The 14,532-nt window shown below is 43.8% G+C and overlaps 1 protein-coding gene across 1 annotated transcript in view; it reads right to left on the reverse strand.

Annotated features, from left to right (window-relative positions):
* Positions 1–14,532, reverse strand: part of POLR2B (RNA polymerase II subunit B) — a 163,277-nt gene that overhangs the window by 71,881 nt on the left and 76,864 nt on the right. Inside the window, exons 10-11 of the mRNA XM_033915184.1 lie at positions 10,029–10,215; positions 7,369–7,512 (exon numbers count right to left, since the gene is read on the reverse strand). Of these exons, the coding sequence (XP_033771075.1) occupies positions 7,369–7,512; positions 10,029–10,215 (331 nt within the window). The remainder of the gene's footprint in view (positions 1–7,368; positions 7,513–10,028; positions 10,216–14,532) is intronic.

Consider the following 14,532-nt stretch of genomic DNA (forward strand, 5'->3'; position numbering starts at 1 on the left):
GCAGAACCGCTGAAAATCATGCAAATGCCCCCAGGCAACGCCACCCCAAGAAGGCAGGTGAGGACGGTCCTCAGGAAGATGGGGTATCTTAGAGTCAGTAAAGGCCTGAACCAAGTTGTCCAACTCCTTGCCAAAAAGGAAGGACACTCAAAAAGGAAATTTACTAAGCTTAGTCTAAGACGCTGCTACTGCCGACCAACCCTGAAGCCACAGGGTAGGCAAGAAGCCACTCAGAGAGCCATAGACTTGGCCGAAGCCCGCAACAGATCATACACGCATCCGAGAGATATACAAGATGGGCTGAAATGTATCTTCCTTCTTAGGTATGATAAAGTAGATGAAGTTAACAGTTTGTTCTCAGGGAACCAAATTACTATTCTCAACTGAATCAACCTTGAATGGAAAGAGACAAGGAGACCAAGAACATGTTGGTAAAGGGACAGGCAAACAAGAACATATTCTTTGTAAACAATTCTAGGAACCACTGATCCAAAATTGTGTGGTCCCACCTTCGACAGAACTGCAGCAGATGCTCTTTTACATAAGATAGATACTACCCAACTGTTAGTGTAGAATTTAGTCACATAAATGTATATCACTATTTCCTGTATTCTTCTCAAATCTCTATTCTTGTGAAGCCATACAATGCCCGCTCACATACTGCGGCATCATATGCACTGCTAAGAGACTATTTCTGTAAATCCTATTATAGACATTAACTTACATATATAAACTTGTGTCTACACATTTTTCTTTTTATTTCTTCTTTTCTTTTGTATGGACCTTCAGATACTAACTGGACCATAGATTGTGCCCAGCTATCTCATGTCTTTGTCAGTCCACTTTATTGTTTATTTCTATCAGAACTCTTAAAAATCCTTTTTAAGTTTCAATAATTCATGCTAGTGTTACTTTTAATAGTTCATACTAATATTACTTTGTAAACTTCCTATTTATTCTCTTATTCTTTATTTCTATTCAATTTATTTATTCATTTCTATTCAATTTATTTATGTGCTTTTTCATATTTAGTTAGCTACTTAGCTTCGAGGTTAGCTCTCAAAATTCATCAATGCCACCTCTCCCCACAAGTTTATACATTTAAGTTAATGTCTATAATAGGATTTACAGTCTCTTAGTAGTGCATGTGATGCCGCAGCATGTGAGCGGGCATTGTATGGCTTCACAAGAATAGAGATTTGAGAATACAGGAAATAGTTAGTGTATACTTTTACAAAAGGAGCACCAGATTCAGCAGAGATGCAAATAGAAGACAACAGGATGCCAAGATGACTAGTAACAAAAGATTAGGTTCTTACCTCTGCTAATCTTCTTTCTTGTAAATTCACCCTTTATGCTGGGAACTGGCGGGAAGTAGTCATCCCCTGCTGCCAGGGGCTGTAGGAACTTCAATTAATAGAAATTGAGCCCCTCCTACTGTGCTTATCTCCTGAAGCATGCTCCCTGGATACCAGTTTTGTATTCCTACAAGCCAAGCTGTAGAAGCTCTTCTCTTCGTGTTTCATTTCTTAAATTTAGTGTATTATTTTACTCCTTTTTCATAGGTTTGCCCTTATATTGTGGAAATATCCCAGGGGGACATCCTTTCAGTGGGAGACTGCAGACTTTGGAGTAAAGTCTGCCTCTGGGGGATTACCTGCCACTGCAGAAAGCCCCCTGGACAGCCTGCACATCAAATCGGAGCTCCGGAATCAGGAACTAGCTCGCCCCAGGTTCATCCACTAGTAGGTAGAGCGCAGGATACGCGGTTCTCTGGAGGTATGCCTGAGATCCTAAAATCGATAAACCAGGCAGGCAAACAGCTATTCACTGTGCTGTAAGGGAGAAATGGCAGGCAAACTGACTGTGTACCTTCCCTGTGTAATCCAGAGGTGTTGGAAGTCACTAACCGAGGTGACCGGGCAGGTGAGGCAGTCTGAAGACTTGAAATTCAGTTTTCCAGTTTCCTGAGACTTGAGATCTTCCTGCATGCTGTTTTCAGTTTGCCTGCCATTTCTCCCTTACAGCACAGAGCACAGTGAGTAGCTGCTTGCCTGCCTGGTTTGTCGATTTTAGAAGGGGGGCACTAAAAAGGGGTTTCTGGGTGGTTTCTCTGCATGCCCTTCCCCCCGCACCTCTAAAATTGCAAAATCACCGTTTTCTATGGATTCCCTTTTTTCCCCAGGCTATTTTAGGGAAAAATTTGTGAACATGATATACCAGGCATATTTGGTTAGAAAGTCCATGCCTGTGGTTATCCATCAAAACTGGATCCCCTCCCTGTGCCTTAACATCCAGCTTCACCTGGGCTGTGGGCTGATTCCATTTAATATGATTCCCTCCTGACCTAGTGGTTCAGCCTTTGCATACCTGACACTTGCCGCTGGCAGCCACTAAATGGCAGCTGCTGCAAAATGTGCACGCACAGCCTTTTTAAGGCCCAGGTAGCCATGTACTCTTCAGCCTAGAAAACTTGCTGGTTCAGAACCAGTTACAACCTCTGTGGTACTGAAGTAATAAAATAATACTGTACCCTCTTTGCACCAGCCATCCAACAGGCATTGCTGCCTGTATAGATAGATAATCCACAGGGTTTTGACCCCCCCCTTCTTTTTTTTCAGGCTGTTAAAAGTTCCTGAACCATGACCTCTCTCCCATAAGTAGGGGAGGGAGGCTGATACACAAGTGGTTAATCAACTCAATCATGGGGCAATAGGAGAGGAGAAGAGAGGATCCCAGTACCACTGGGTGTAGCATCCCCAGGCTAAAAGCAGCAAGTCAGTCCAAGCTCAAGCTTCTAGCTCATTGCCTTCACATTTTTGTTGCCTGGAAAAGAAACTGCTGAATTTTGATCAGTAAATTACAGTCCCCCTTGCCCCACTAAAACCCTGCACAAGATGCTTCACCTATCATCTGCTGGAAGCTGAGAAATACTGGTAGTGACAAGTTGATATCATCATTTACCTCGATTTTCAAAAGGCTTTCGACAAGGTGCCACATGAAAGGCTACTTAAGAAGCTGTGGAGCCACGGGGTGGGAGGGGATGTGCACAGATGGATCAAGCACTGGTTGTCAGGTAGACTGCAGAGGGTCGGAGTAAAGGGTCAATATTCTGACTGGCGGGGAGTCACGAGCGGTGTGCCACAGGGATCGGTGCTGGGGCCGTTACTCTTTAATATATTCATCAATGACCTGGAAAGGGAGGTAAAGTGTGAGGTTATAAAATTCGCAGACGATACCAAACTGTGCGGCAGAGTTAGGACCAGGGAGGAGTGTGAGGACCTGCAAAGGGACCTGGACAAGCTGGAAGACTGGGCAAACAAATGGCAAATGCGCTTCAACGTGGACAAATGCAAGGTCATGCATATAGGGAAAAAGAACCCGCTGTTCAGCTATAAATTGGGTGGGGTATTGTTGGGAGACAGCAGACTCGAGAGAGACTTGGGTGTACTGGTGGATGCATCACTGAAGCCATCTGCACAGTGCGCGGCAGCCTCGAAAAAAGCCAACAGGATGCTGGGCATCATAAAGAAGGACATAACAACCAGAACACAGGAAGTCATCATGCCACTGTATCGAGCGATGGTGCGCCCACATCTGGAATACTGCGTTCAGTATTGGTCGCCGCACCTCAAGAAGGACATGGCGGTACTTGAAAGAGTCCAAAGGAGAGCAACGAGAATGGTAAGAGGGCTGGAACACTGCCCATACGCCGAGAGGCTTGATAGGCTGGGGCTCTTCTCTCTGGAGAAAAGGAGGCTCAGGGGAGATATGATAGAAACCTTCAAGATCATGAGGGGCATAGAGAGGGTGGATAGGGACAGATTCTTCAGACTGAAGGGGACAGCTAATACGAGGGGGCATTCTGAGAAACTGAAGGGAGATAGGTTCAAAACAAACGCAAGGAAGTTTTTTTTCACCCAGAGGGTCGTGGACACTTGGAATGCATTACCGGAGGAAGTGATCAGGCAGAGTACGGTCCAGGGATTCAAACAGGGATTGGACGGATTCCTGAGGGATAAAGGGATCATGGGATACTGAGGGAGGAGCTGGGATGTAACACAAGTATAGAAAGTTAACCAGGTAATGAGTAAAAACCAACCAGGTCGTGCATGTGAAAGACCGGAGGGCTAGGGCTTCGATAGGAAGGCAGGACTTAAATGGGAAGCCAAGGTGGCAAGGGAGCCCCTTCTGATGATTCTGACAGGTCGTGACCTGTTTGGGCCGCCGCGGGAGCGGACTGCTGGGCAGGATGGACCTGTGGTCTGACCCGGCGGAGGCACTGCTTATGTTCTTATGTTCTTAGTCTAGTTCTCAGTCTCCATCCATTGACAGGAAAAAGCATCTATTGACAGGAAAAAGCAAAACCAAATGTCTCAACTGGTCTGGTAAACAATAATTAAGCTATTTAATCTCCTGTATTTGCTATATTCTCCAACCCTTAACATTAGAAGATAAATATAAGAATGGTACTGTTAAGATCTGTGCACTGAAGTATATTTGAAAAGTATGAATTGCTAGAAATAAACTGACTATTTTCAAAGTAATTTACCTTGATAGACCAAGCTGCCTCTTAACCATGTGTGTGTGATATACTTTGCATTCCTATTACTCTCAACTCCCTATTCCACCATTCTTTTTCATCTCCCTCCACACCTGAAATGGTCTTACTCTTAAGCCCCAGACTGAAGCCAAGAGACATTCCAATTGCTTTTCATATTCAGATCTCTGAGGATGCTTGTCACCTCCTGATTCTTAAACCATCTCTCCTGCCCAGAAAATGTATCTTCCCCTCATGAGCCAACAAGCACATTTTAAGCATTTCCCTTCTCTCTTAAAAGCAAGCAATAAAAATAATCACATGCTTATTTTAAAATACAAAATGAGAAGATTAAGTTCTTACATCAATGATAAATCTTTCTAGTACTGTAGAAAGGTATACGAGTCTTGAACCAGTGTGTTTTTTCCTCCACTGGTCACGAAACCCTGCAGAAGGCATTAAAAATATTCTTTTTTTGGTTCCACCTCTTTCCCCAGTGGTCTGTGCCCCAGCTCCTCAATTCATACAAAAGCAATGTCAAACTCTATAAAAATAAACATAAGGAGGAAAGGTAAAAGGAACCTCCTCATCTAAATGAACTCTGCTCTGCCTCGCAAAGATCAGTGAACAAACATACCATTTTAAAAACAACTTGTATAAACAAGAACCAAGGAGGAACAAACAAACCAGCTAGCTAAGTGCAACCTGCACTAATTATGGAGCTCTTTTATATTCTTTTTACTTGCTTTTTAAATTTCATCTCACACTTCCAACCTGCTGGACAGTGAAAAGGCAAACATCTGGCAATACATGCATGTTTGAGAAAGTAAGCAGGCTGTTTAAAATCTAACAGAGTAGGCCTTCAAGACTCATATCCCTTGAGCATGACTTATTATATCTGGATGCGAGAGAAAGCATGCTATCTGAGCCTTGGACCCACTCATAACAGAGCTTTGAAAACCAGAGGATTGTAGTGAACCTAATTTCAACTTTTCCAGCGCCTCCACTATGATCTCCCTCAAAGCTGCTGCTGGCTTAAACAGTCGGTGGACTGTCGGATCCTCTCCCTGGTCCAGGAATACAATGGACTCCTGTCCGGTTGTCCAAGCCTGAGACCCTGTATCCTCTAATACTGAGGATCCACTGTGGGAGAGCAAAGGAATAGATTCTGATCTCCAATCTTCCTAATCCTTTTGCAGTTGAACTTTGGAATCCTGTGGAAAGACCTGCCATGAGAGAATGGCGACTTACTGGGGCAGACCTACCTGCAAAGCCTCCCTGGCCCTGTAATTCAGAAAGGCTTCAAACATAGGGCTCACAATATCCAGGGTAAAACTCTAACTGGGAGCCTCAAGGACCCCTGCTGGGTCTACCTTTGGTTCCCCATGGGCTTGGTGGCATCCGCACGATAGTGATTCACAGAAGACGCTAAACGAAGGCTCTGGGGAGGACTTCTGACCCACAACCGAACTGTCTGAGACTCCACTGCCCTAGAGGGGTCTGAGGAGGTTAAGCCCCTAGCTCCCGCCCCCCCCCCTTGAGCCCTGAAGCACATGGAACAAGGAAGCTCAGCCTGCTAGCCACCGCAAATCTGGCAGGGGTATCAAGACTTGAGCAGTCTATCCCTACTGATTTTAAGCAAAATTGTTGGTTATTGAGTCAGGTAGAGGTTTTTAATTTAAAATCAGGACATCCAAGATGGCTGCTGTGGCAGCAATTTTGTACCAAAACAGCCCAGGGGAGTTAAATCAATGTTCAAAAATTCATAAAAGGGTTTTTGGAGGTGAGAAACCTGAATCTTGGCCCCTGAAACCCCCCAAACTGCAATTTTTAGACCCCTCCCTTAATCTTCCTATAGGTTTCAATAGCCTATCACTGTGCCTGCACTGGTGCTGGGGAGCTGCTCAGCTTCAGGGAAAGCTGTGAAAGAGAGAAGGCACTGCCTCCAATAAGCATGTAAAATGCTCTGATGCCCGTTTATTCCGGCTGCTAGTTGGACTGATGTCTGGATTGACCCCTCAGAACCCCCACAGGATTCTTCTCACTGTGGGGCTGAGAAAAGCAGCTGGCACCTGCAAGAGCTATGAGGGCTAATTCAGGGCCCCACAGCCTGCGCTCAAGCTCTAGATGAATACTGAGTGAGCTAAGCTTCCAAGGGAATGGTGCAGCACCGAAAGCCTCAAAATCTATATAAAGCCTCCCCACTGGAAAGGAAAAGAAGCTGAAAAAAGAATTATGACTTTTGCTCTCTGCAGGGTCTAGTAACCAATGGAGAATAAAACCCACTGGTTCAAGACTCATATGCCTTTTGCACTAGAAACTTAAGATATTAAATACTCCTACACTTTAAGTGGTTTCTACATGTTTTTCTTTTTGGAGTAAAATACTTTCAAATTGAAGATCAAAATGACGTTCGTACCACAGTGATCAAAGTGCAAACACAAATGCCAGATCAAAGCATATGAAGGGATTTGTAATCTCCAAAGAGGTTTCAGCTTTATGTATACCAGATATTCAATTCAATGGAGTAGGGCAAACCACTCCAAATATAGCAGATGCTTAAACAGTTTATTAGCATCTTTTGTTCAGTCACTTCTCCAGTATGGATTTTGTAGAATGGACACACAAAAAGATATATGATGCAGAGAAGAGTATCGATGGAAAATGAGTTTAGCCTTTTAAGCATATGATTTCATGCCTGAAAAGGATTGCACGTAAAAGGAAATATTAGAATGGCTAACCAATCTTTAGAGTAAAAGTCTCACAAGTGTCACCTCTTCACTAAGAGATCATCATGGCACACATGTTCATCTCTCATTTTTCCTTACCTCTGGAGTCTCGGCAGGGCAGATCATCCCCCACAAGGTATTGTGCAGCTGCCGGGGTTTTGCCAGTTTACCATCTCTACCAATAGGAGAATTCAACCGCCGTAAATGAGAGAGTGTAGATGCAAATGTCAGTCGGTTCAACACCTGTAGTCACAGATTAAATTGTCACCCTACTTCCCATATGTCTACCATAATTTCTTATATTCACTTCCACTCTCCTTTTAAGGCTAGCTACATCCTCAATTACTGAAAAGCCTGCCTTAGTTGTTCTGCCCTAAGAAACAGTTGAAATGCTATCTAGAAAACAGCAGAACATTCCAAACTGCAGTAGTTTATATGGTACGCTGAAAATTAAGTGACATTTAATCTGGTAAGAAAAAGAAACAGTTCTAATACAAAACAACCTTTCACCATATGACAAAACCTTTCGTAAACTGGACCATCAGAAGGTGGTCAAACAATCATTGGCACTTACAACATATAATCTTCATGGATCTATTTTATGAAAAATTCAGCAATGTATAACTATTTTAAATCACATAATCAAGTATATAATCTTTAAAGGGCAGACTCCCGTTGTTTTCAATACTCTTGGCAGAAAAGGAATCCCCAGCGCTCATATCGTATGCGCAGGAAACCTATGCACAAAAACGCCATATAAAAATGACTACCTCAGGGCACAGACTACAGTTTAGGAGTCTGCTCTATCAGTCTTGCAGCTGTGGGCTGTGAGTTGGGACCCCCCCCCTGAAAAAAAAAAACAGACAAGAGAAATCTTGTCTGTGGTATTTTTTTTTGGGGGGGGGAGGGGTCCCAACTCACAGCTGCAAGACTAATAGAGCAGACTCCTAAACTGTAGTCTGTGCCTAAAGGGTGGCCAGGCGTACAGTTGAGGCTCCTCTAGAGAAAAAAAACTGAGGGAGGTGGGGAAAATGGGGGGAGGGACTCAACCCTTTCAAGTGTGGCACCCCTAAGGTCGGTAGGACCCACCAAGAGGGTCCCCCAAGCTCTGTCCAGACAGCAAAAAGGGACAAGAGAAAGGTTACTAATCAGATCCAACAGGCTCTAACTAACTAAAGGAAAGACTACACAAGTTTACTACTCCACTTGCTAGAGACTGAGAACAGACCAATTGTAGATGGCACTGAACAGACCACTTGTACTGCAGCCAAAAGTCAATGTCTCAGTCTCCACCTGCTGGCAGAGGAGCATAAACCCATTTGTTCTGTGCTGATCTAGAAGGATGCTAAAGAATATGTAAATTAGGCTCTTTACAGACTTCGCAGTAAAGGAGGGTAAATACCCTTTGGTCATGTCTGATATTCCTGTTGCACTAGAATTAAGTGGTAGAATTAATTGCCAGAGAGTATGATAAAAACAATTAGTGTAATGGGGTTTAAAAAAAGTTTTGGACGAATTCCTAAAAGATTATTAAGGCAGACTTGGAAAAATCCACATCTATTTTATGGGCTTGCCATTTCCTTGTCTATTGATGAAAACAGGATGCTGGGCATGATGGACCTTGGTCTGTCCCTTAAGTAAGCAAGCATTGCTGTACTGGATTATGAAAATTTAAGTGAGCAATGAAAACATATTCATTTTCTTTTCATCTGGAAAGGAAGTTTCCCTCTGACATCAATTTCCAGTCAAATCAGAGGCAGGGACAAAGATTCCATCTATATATATGTACAAAATGAATCACAGTAAAACATGCACAGATGATCTGGATGCCACCTGTGGCCTGACTATCAGAACAAACACATTAAGTGGCATGACTCAACACCTCTCAGGGCATGTTACAAGTGCATCCCTGGGGTAGATGGTAAATCTCTGCATGTAGCACTCGGGGCTTCTTCTTGGAAACTAGAGTCATTAGTCTAGCAACCCTAGATTGCTGAAAAACTGGATCAGGAGGCAAACTCAGGCTCTCTGTACAGTGTTGGAGCAGGATAACATAGTATAAAATACCAAAGGACATTCAAAGATTGTTCACTTGCCCCGTTTTTCTCTACATGTATGACAGATATGTGGTTAGTTTAATTATATTTCAATTGTTCTTTTCCTTTTCTTAATTGCTTTTATTATTGTAAACCATTCTGACATGATTATTGAGAACAGTATTTCAAAACACAAACCATAAACCATGTTTTCTAGTACTATATGCTGCTCATTAGAGAATGACACGAGGACAAATTTTTCACCGTCCCTGCGGGAACTCATTTCCTATACCATCCCATCCCTGCGAGTTCTTATCCTGTCCCTGCTGCATTCCTGCAAGCTCCATCCTCATCTGCACAAGCCTCAAACACTTCAAAATCATAAGTGTTTGAGGCATGTGCAGTTAAGGCAGAGCTTACAGAATGGGGCAGGGACAGGGACAAAACTCATGGGGACAGGACTGGTAAATTGAGTTTCTGCAGAGACGGAGACAAATTTGTCCCCATGTCATTCTCTACTGCTCTCTCATAAATTCAGAGACAGCACTACATATAGCTACACCAGCAGGAACCTTTAACAAATATGGCAAGCTTCTTTTACATGGGCTGCACAAGTTACGGATCTGTATTTTGAATGGTTTTAAATAAAACACGTCCCAAGTAGTTGTTTTTTCCATATATGTCCCTGCCCAATCTGATGCTGCCATGACTGCCAGACCACACCTGAGATACTCCAGCACGAGCCTGGTGAGCTTTCTTCTGATCACCCCAATTCCCTGTAGCCAAAGAATATTTCAATCCATCCGAAATAATCCTGGTTTTAATTGCCAGCTCCAAGTTAAAATCTTTCCCTCTGTCAATGAATTTCTGTGCATATATTCTCACTTCTTTTAGCAAGTTCTTAAACATTCTGGAAAGAAAAAAAAAAAAGCAAGTTAATGACTAAACATGAGTCGCTGTAGACCCCACTATACAGTGGAACCTTGGTTTACGAGTATAATTCGTTCTAGAAGCATGCTCGTAAACCAAAATACTCGTATATCAAAGCGAGTTTCCCCATAGGAAATAATGGAAACTCACTTGATACGTTCCCCCCCCCCCCCGAGGCCAGCGGCGTTGCTCCTCCCCGCTCGCAAAGGCCCCCCCCCCCACGTGAACCGGCACCCTCCGCTCAAACAACTTGAAACTTTCCCCTCGTCTGGCACCGGCACGCAGCCCACAGGACATGCCAGTGCCGCTTGAAGAAGTTCCTGCCTCTGCTGGGCCTTGAGCATGCATCTGCACATACTCAAGGCCTTCTAGTTCTCCCTCTCGCCGAGAGATTAGAAGGCCTTGAGCATGCGCAGATACTCAAGGCCCAGCAGAGGCAGGAACTTCTTCGAGCGGCACCGGCACGTCCTGTGGGTTGCGTGCCAGTGCCAGACGGGGGTAAGTTTCAAGTTGTTTGGGCGGGGAGTGCCGGTTCACGTGGGGGGGCCTTTATGAGCGGGGGGAGCGATGACGGTTCTCGATGGGGGGTGCTCGCAAATCGAGTCAACACTTGGTTGCGAGACAAGTTCTGCGAGAATGTTTTGCTCATCTTGCAAAACACTCGCAAACCAGGTTACTCGCAAACCGACTGTACCTTACAAAACATGAAACATGTTATGGGGTAGATTCAAATATTCAGGGAATACCTAAGATATACGAGCTTGTAAATTTCCCTCTCTTTTAGAGAATGACATGGGAAAAAAAATTTGTGTCCGTCTTGCCCAGTCCCTGTGAACTCGTCCCTGTCCTGACATATATTCCCCACCAAAGTGTACAGCGTCTGTTCCTCTCCACCCCAATACATCTGGTCCAGCAGCCCCCTCCTCCACCATGGTCCAGAAGCTCCCTCCCTCCCTTCCTTCCCCTTACCTTTGGTGGAGAACTTTTCAGCAGCCACACGCGACTTCAAGGCTCCAGTGGCTTGTTAAGATGAAAATTAAAGTAAGCCAGCAAAGGTATGGAGAAGGGAAGGAGGGAGGTAGATGGCCAGACCGCAATTGGGAGGAAGGAGGGAGGAGGCTGCTGCACTGGCACGATCTTCAGTGCAAACCTGTTAACCGCGGGGACAAGGCCATTCATCACTCCATGGGGCAGTGAATGGCCTTCTCCCCACCCTGCGGTGACCATTTTTTTTTTTACAGCCTCATTTCGGTGGGTTACCCGCGGCTACCCGCAGGTAACACTCACCATGTCATTCTCTACTCTGTCTCTAGATATCTTCATTTTTTTGTCTCCTGGCTTGCCTCGTTCCTTGTCTTTACGGGTCAATTTCAGTGACATGCCCACAACACAAAGTCCCGAAACTCACCTACTGTGCTCAGAGGGGGGTAGGATCACTGTTGGCCCCAATCGCAAACTCAAAATTGAAAAAGAAGGGGAGACTGAGAAGGGCAGCAGGTGAGACACGGATTAGCATCTATCCCACTGCATGGCATCGCGTGATCTCAGACTAAAGTGGTTTTAAGACCAGAATCAGAAACATGGAGGTAATCCAGAATTGACAGCAGAGGAAATGTTTCTGGATATAATTTTTTTTTTTTTAATTCTTTATTTAATTTTATAATTTGACATAATAAACAGTCAATTCAAAGAAATATTCCAATACCAGTCTCAACCATTGTTAACAAAATAATCAAAAAGATAGATTTAAATGGAAAAGGTAAACAAAACAATAGTGCAATACAATAGGAAAGTTTTCCTTTAGAATTCTAAGTATGCTGGATTGAAAAAAAATTAGACCTCAATAAGGGGGGAGAAAGCTACATTCACTGAATTTTCAATCAAACATTACTAAGAAAATACAGATGGTGTTGAGTGGAGGCAAGGAACCTAATTAAACTAAGCAGGTTGTAACAACAATTCTCTCAAGAATATTAGGCTTGCTCTTTCGCAGAAATAAATTTTATCAACTGCTGAGGTTCAAAATAAACATGTCTATTCCCCTGATAGACCATCACACATTTACAGGGGTATCTGAGTACGAACGTAGCACCCAGCTGTAAGACCCTCGGTCTCAAAATGAGAAACTGTTTTCTTCTCTTTTGGGTCATCCTTGACACATCAGGATACATTCTCACAGTTTTTGTCATAAATGGTATGTCCTTAAACTTGAAAAACAACTTAAGCATCCATTCTCTGTCAGAGTCTATAGCAAACTGTACTAGCAGCGTCGCAGTTGCCGGTGACTCATTATCCGACCTTTCAAGAAAATTTGTCAGGTCCAAACTATCAGCAGACAAATTCTGCTGGCCTGGTTCCTGAACAAGTGTCCTAGTTGGTAAATAATATATTTTAGTGAGGGGTGGATAAGAGGTTTCGGGAACTTTCAAAATCTCTTTCAGGTATTTCTTAAACATATCTTGTGGAGAAATAATTGATAGTTTTGGAAAATTTATAATCCGAAGATTACATCTTCTGGTCATGTTTTCCAGCATTTCAACTTTAAAATTATTAAGATTTCCACTGTCCCTAACCCACACCAAGGCCTGGGACTCCACAGATTTACACCAAGGCCTGGGACTCCACAGATTTTATTCTGGTCTCATGACCATCCACTTTTGCTTCCACACTAGATAGTCTATTTTTCAATTCCTAATTTTCAGAAACAATAGTAGTATATCGTGTGGTAAGTTGCTGCATTTGAGATCCTAAAGAGAGTTGTAAAGTAGATATTGCTTCCCATAATGTTTCCATAGTGAAAACTTTGGGCCTCTGCATAGGAGTTAGTTCAGACCCCAGACCCTCTGTTACAGATAAGTTACCTAAAGCCTCAGCTGGAGATATATTCAATTTCAGGAAATCCTGAGGAATTTGCCGTTCCAATTTCTCCAAGTGAGAACTGCCTTCTCCGGATCAGACCTTCGGTCCATCAAGTCCAGCGATCCGCACACGCGGAGGCCCTGCCAGGTGTACACCTGGCGTAATTTATAGTCCATCAAATCCTTATATGCCTCTCTTAAGGAGATATGCATCTAGTTTGCTCTTGAAGCCTAGGATGGTCGATTCTGTCATAATCTCCTCTGGGAGGGCATTCCAGGTGTCAACCACTCTCTGAGTAAAGCAGAACTTCCTGACATTAGTCCTGAACCTGTCCCCCCTCAGCTTCATTACATGTCCTCTAGTCCGTGTCAAATTGGACAATGTAAATAATCTTCTCTGCTCTATTTTGTCGATTCCTTTCAGTATTTTGAAGGTCTCGATCATATCCCCACGCAGTCTCCTTTTCTCAAGGGAGAACAATCCTAGTGTTATAAGTCTGTCCTCGTATTCCAGTTTCTCCATACCCTTCACCAGTTTTGTTGCTCGTCTCTGCACCCTCTCCAGCAGCTTTATATCCTTCTTTAGGTAGGGGGACCAATGTTGGACACAGTATTCCAAGTGTGGTCTGACCATTGCCCTATAAAGCGGCATTATAACTTTCTCTGATCTACTCGAGATTCCTTTCTTTATCATGCCCAACATTCTATTTGCCTTCTTTGCCGCTGCCGCGCATTGTGCCGACGGCTTCAGGGTCCTATCTATCAGTACACCCAGGTCCTTTTCTTGTTCACTCTTCCCCAGAGTTGCACCTGACATTGTATACTCGTATTCCTTATTTTTATTGCCTAAATGCATTACCTTGCATTTCTCCACATTGAACTTCATCTGCCATTTCTCCGCCCATGTTTCTAATCGACACAAATCGCTCTGGAGTTTCTCTCTATCCTCCTGCGATCTGATTGCCCGGCATAGTTTTGTATCGTCTGCAAACTTGATGATCTCACTGGATGTTCCTTCCTCCAGGTCATTGATATAAATATTAAAAAGGATCGGCCCAAGTACCGAGCCCTGGGGTACACCACTAGTCACTTTCTCCCAGTCGGAGAACTTCCCATTTATGCCCACTCTCTGCTTTCGGTTTTCCAGCCATTTGCCTATCCATCTTTGTATATCCCCCTCTATGCCATGACTTTGTAGTTTCCTGAGAAGTCTTTCGTGTGGAACTTTGTCGAACGCTTTCTGGAAGTCCAAGTATATTATGTCCACCGGCTTCCCACTATCAATTTGCTCGTTCACGGTCTCGAAAAATTGGAGTAAATTAGTCAAACATGATTTCCCTTTCCTGAATCCATGTTGACTGGGTTTCATCAAGTCGTATGCGTCCAAGTGCCGGACTATGCTATCCTTGATCAGTGCTTCAACCATCTTGCCAGGGACA

The sequence above is a fragment of the Geotrypetes seraphini genome, chromosome 1, assembly GCF_902459505.1.
Source record: "Geotrypetes seraphini chromosome 1, aGeoSer1.1, whole genome shotgun sequence".
Classification (NCBI taxonomy): domain Eukaryota; kingdom Metazoa; phylum Chordata; class Amphibia; order Gymnophiona; family Dermophiidae; genus Geotrypetes; species Geotrypetes seraphini.